Source organism: Ipomoea triloba, chromosome 5 (assembly GCF_003576645.1).
Source record: "Ipomoea triloba cultivar NCNSP0323 chromosome 5, ASM357664v1".
NCBI lineage: Eukaryota > Viridiplantae > Streptophyta > Magnoliopsida > Solanales > Convolvulaceae > Ipomoea > Ipomoea triloba.
In genome coordinates, this window is record NC_044920.1 from 22,642,200 (window position 1) to 22,646,256 (window position 4,057).

The 4,057-nt window shown below is 34.0% G+C and overlaps 1 protein-coding gene across 1 annotated transcript; it reads left to right on the forward strand.

Annotated features, from left to right (window-relative positions):
* Nucleotides 1-1,395: 1,395 nt before the first annotated feature.
* On the forward strand, nt 1,396-1,893 carry LOC116020409. The gene has a single exon (XM_031260887.1). The coding sequence runs from the start codon at nt 1,396-1,398 to the stop codon at nt 1,891-1,893; it is 498 nt and encodes a 165-aa protein (XP_031116747.1).
* The last annotated feature ends 2,164 nt before the right edge of the window (nt 1,894-4,057 follow it).

Genomic DNA, 4,057 nt, shown 5'->3' on the forward strand with positions numbered 1-4,057 from the left:
AAATAAATAGTTGACTTACTTTTTTAATTATTGAGATCGCTACACATAGTTTCTCAATTTTAATTTCACTAACATATATTATAGTCCCTCAATAACAAAGTCTATTAAATATATAAATGTTTACTTCTCAAAGTTCTAGGTCTAGAGTAATTTTTGTACTTTCTCAACTTCCCATTTTTTCCTCGAAGTGAAGTGTAAGTACTAAGTAGTAATATTAACAGATTTAGTTTAGTCACTGAAGTACTATATCAACTACTGAAATCAGGGCCGGATTTTAGGGCGTGCAAGATGTGCAACCGCACAGGACCCCAAAATTTTGGGGGCCTCAAGTTCAGCCTGGCCTAATTAGTATATGTATTTGTGATTATATTGACCCAAAATTAAATTTTTTTGCATTTTTCTCTTTGTAATTTTTCTTCAATTCGCAGTTTATTTATACTTTGATAGAGCCTCACTTATTTACCAGCACAGGGCTACGCAAATAAAAAAATCGGCCCTGACTGAAATAATATATATCCACACTTTTATCTCTCATTTGGGTCCACCTGCATTCGCTCCGGGAGGCACGGGAATTGGCCCATAAGGGGAACCACCACTTGTGAGAATCAAATTCGAGTTCTCCCAAAATTCTTCCCCATAAAGAGAATTCACTTGCCATTAGGGCTACCCCATTGGGTTTATCCGGACTTTTTTTTTTTTTTTTGAGAATGGTTTATCCAGACTTTTATTGATTAAACATCAAGACATCAAAAATAGAAAGTAAAAATGAAATTTCATTTAACATAACTACATATACACTATTTTTTTTTGAGTGACAGAGAAAAATCTGCAGTCACTACCTGAAGGTGTACACTAATTAAACCTCGTCTTGTGATCCTAGTCGGCAAACGACCACAAGGAGATAAACTAGTCTAGGCTGCTTATAGCTGACCAACTCAAACCAAAAAGATCAATAAACCACTGAACACAAGGAGATAAACTAGTCTAAGCTGTTCATAGCTAACCAACTCAAACCAAGAAGGTCAATAAACCACTCTAGTTGAGAGTCAAACTTGTAACATAAAAAAAAAACTTGTAACATTGTAATTAACATGTCAATATTACGACTAACGTGGCTGGAGCTAGTATACACTATCTTTTATCTGTAGAGAATATTTATTTCACTAATAACCATAGGACTAAAGTTAGTTACAAAGTAGGACTCAAGTGTCAACTCACATCACATTGACAACTGGCTTTGTTTTTTTTCCCATACATTCCCGATGGAATGTGCAGTGCTTCTTCATTCTATATATGTTACTCCGTATTATATATACACACACACTAAATCCAGAAAATCATCACCATTCATCACTAATCTTCTAAGAATTCAATCCATACATAGCTTTTCTAGAAATGGGCAATCACATTTCTTGCACCATGTTAGGGCCGATCCGCGGGCGAGGTAGATGCGCCACGGTGATTCTCCCGACGGGCGAGACTCGACACTTTTACGAAGCGGTCAACGCAGCAGAGATGATGCTGAACCACTGCCCCAACCATTTTCTCGTAAACACCAAGTCCCTGCACGTGGGGCAGAGGTTTTCCGCGCTGGGGGCGGACGAGGAACTCGAGATGGGCAACGTGTACGCCGCGTTCGCGATGAAACGGGTCGGTTCCTCGGTGACCGCGGCCGATATGGGCGCGCTGTTTCTGGCGGCTACGGCTAAAAATAAAAGGGCGGGCAGGGCGAGCGCCAAGGTTTTGCCGGCTGATTGCGCGGATGAGGGTTTAGTGGGGAGCTTGCCGAAGTTGGAATTGGATGACATTGAGGATTTCTCGGCCCCGGATTTCAAGCGCAGGCTTTCAATGTGCAGATCGAAGAAGCCTTTGTTGGAGACTATTGCTGAATGAGATGAATATTCAAGCCCTATATGGCAAAGCCGGCTTAATTATATATTCATTCAATTTTTTTCTTGATCTGGGGGTCTTATCTGGTCTGCCAAATCTTCTGTTAATAGTGATTGCTTGGACGTCTGTTTTTGGGATCCGTGCCTTTTATTAGTCCATAAAAAGGCGAAATTCCTCATCCGAGGCCTCACATTTCGGTCTGACAGGATTGAGAATCGACATATGGTGGACTTTATTTTTTTATTTTTGGGTTTTTTGGCATTGATTGCTCTGTTGCCTACTTCTGGGAAGGAGTTTTTGCTGCTTGCTTGCTTCATGCGTGCAGCTTACAGGTTACAGAGCTAGCTGGGTTTGGATTAAGGATTCTGCCTTCTTGTAATTGGCTGTCTTGTTCATATCAATTGTTTATAATTTTTATTCTTTTAATGGCTGTACGTCCAGGTTTAATGTTAAAATTTCATAATGAAATCCTGGAATTAATTATCTGTAGTCTGTACATTCTCCTGTGAAGAATTATTGAAGTTTAAAAAAGAAAAACTACACCCCAAAATGATGCCGGAAGGTTCTTATTATCTTCAGTTGTGACGGTGGTTAAATTTCACTAACGGTAATTCACAATCTATATATATATTGTATTTTTATAAAAACTTAAAAAATTAAATTGTATTCTTTTTTCATTTTATTAAATTAAAGCTCTCATTTAAGAAAAGATTGAATTTATTTTGGCTCGACTTAAATCCAAGGTAAACTCACTCAAAATTATATTTTAATAATTTTAAATAGAGCATTCTCAAAAAAAAAAAAAATTAAATAGAGCAAATACTAATTTTGGTCCATGAGTATTAGCAAAATGACAGTTTTGATCCACATGTTTAATTCCTACCAATTTTCATCCACAACTATTATTTTAGTGTCAATATTCAACATGTCGATCACACCTTCGTTTAATAATTATGTCAATTTTGATTGTGATGGGTTCAAACCTAAGACCTTCTTTATGAAAATCAATGAGTAAATTAATAATAATAAATAGTTAACGGAATATTCCGTTACTATTAAAGTTTACACTGACGGAATGCATGAGTATTTAAGAAAAATAATTGTTATAATAGAGGATAAAATAGGAAAAAAAAAACTAAAATCAAGATAATATGAACCATTCATTTCAACAAACAATTACACCAACATTTTTAGTCCGTTAGGGGCCTAACTGTATTGACTCTTATTAGATTTAAATTTGTAGATGTAGATAGAAGGAACATTATGAACCTACTACAAAGTGAATGAAAATGTATAAGATGTACTTGCAATTTAGTATTTATGTACATTAATGTTTAAATTTATGAACATATAAGACAAATATTATAAATATAATAAATAATGAATGTTATTAAAAATAATTCATTTGTTGACGTTATTAGCCAATTGTTATATCATGGAGCACGGTTTATATTGCATTGTGTGGATCATGATACAAAAATTTTGTACCTTCAGTTAACACATTCTGTACTTACCGTTAACAATTTCTTTACATGTAAACAATTAACATGATAATTGCTGATACATAATATGATAGTTACAAGTACAGAAAGTATCAACTACAGGTACAAAATGTATCAATTACAGATACATAATTTGAAGGTTATTTTTGTACAACAGTCTACAATGCAAGATATACCTTTGTTCATGGTATAATTTGCCTTTGTTAGTGACTTAATATAAAATGACGCCATTTTGAACCAAGATCCTTTATACAAGCGGGTTCTTTGCCCACAATATATATAATTTAATTATTACATTGTAACCTAAAGAATCCTTGACTTTATTTATTATTTTTTATTTTCTTTCAAAGCTTCTCTTGCAAACTCCCTATCATTGTAAGTTCGTTAAAAGATCTTTCAAGACTTTGATAGGAATTCCAATTCTAATAAACATGAAAACTAGTTTGCCAATATAAATAGTCAACAGAAAAATAAAAACAATAACAAATTAAATGTGTTTTTAAACTGAAAACAAAAAAATATAGAGAATGAAAATTGAAAAATAAAAAATAAATTGAAATAATGGCATAGTTTCTAATCTCACTCCATACATGGTTTGAATAAAATATAAGAACAATCAAAGTTCTCCAGCTCACCATCAAATAATATATATATACCATATCATT

What these genes read in the sequence shown, in the direction of transcription:
- LOC116020409 (XM_031260887.1), top strand. Translation starts at nt 1,396, where the DNA reads ATGGGCAATCACATTTCTTGCACCATGTTAGGGCCGATCCGCGGGCGA.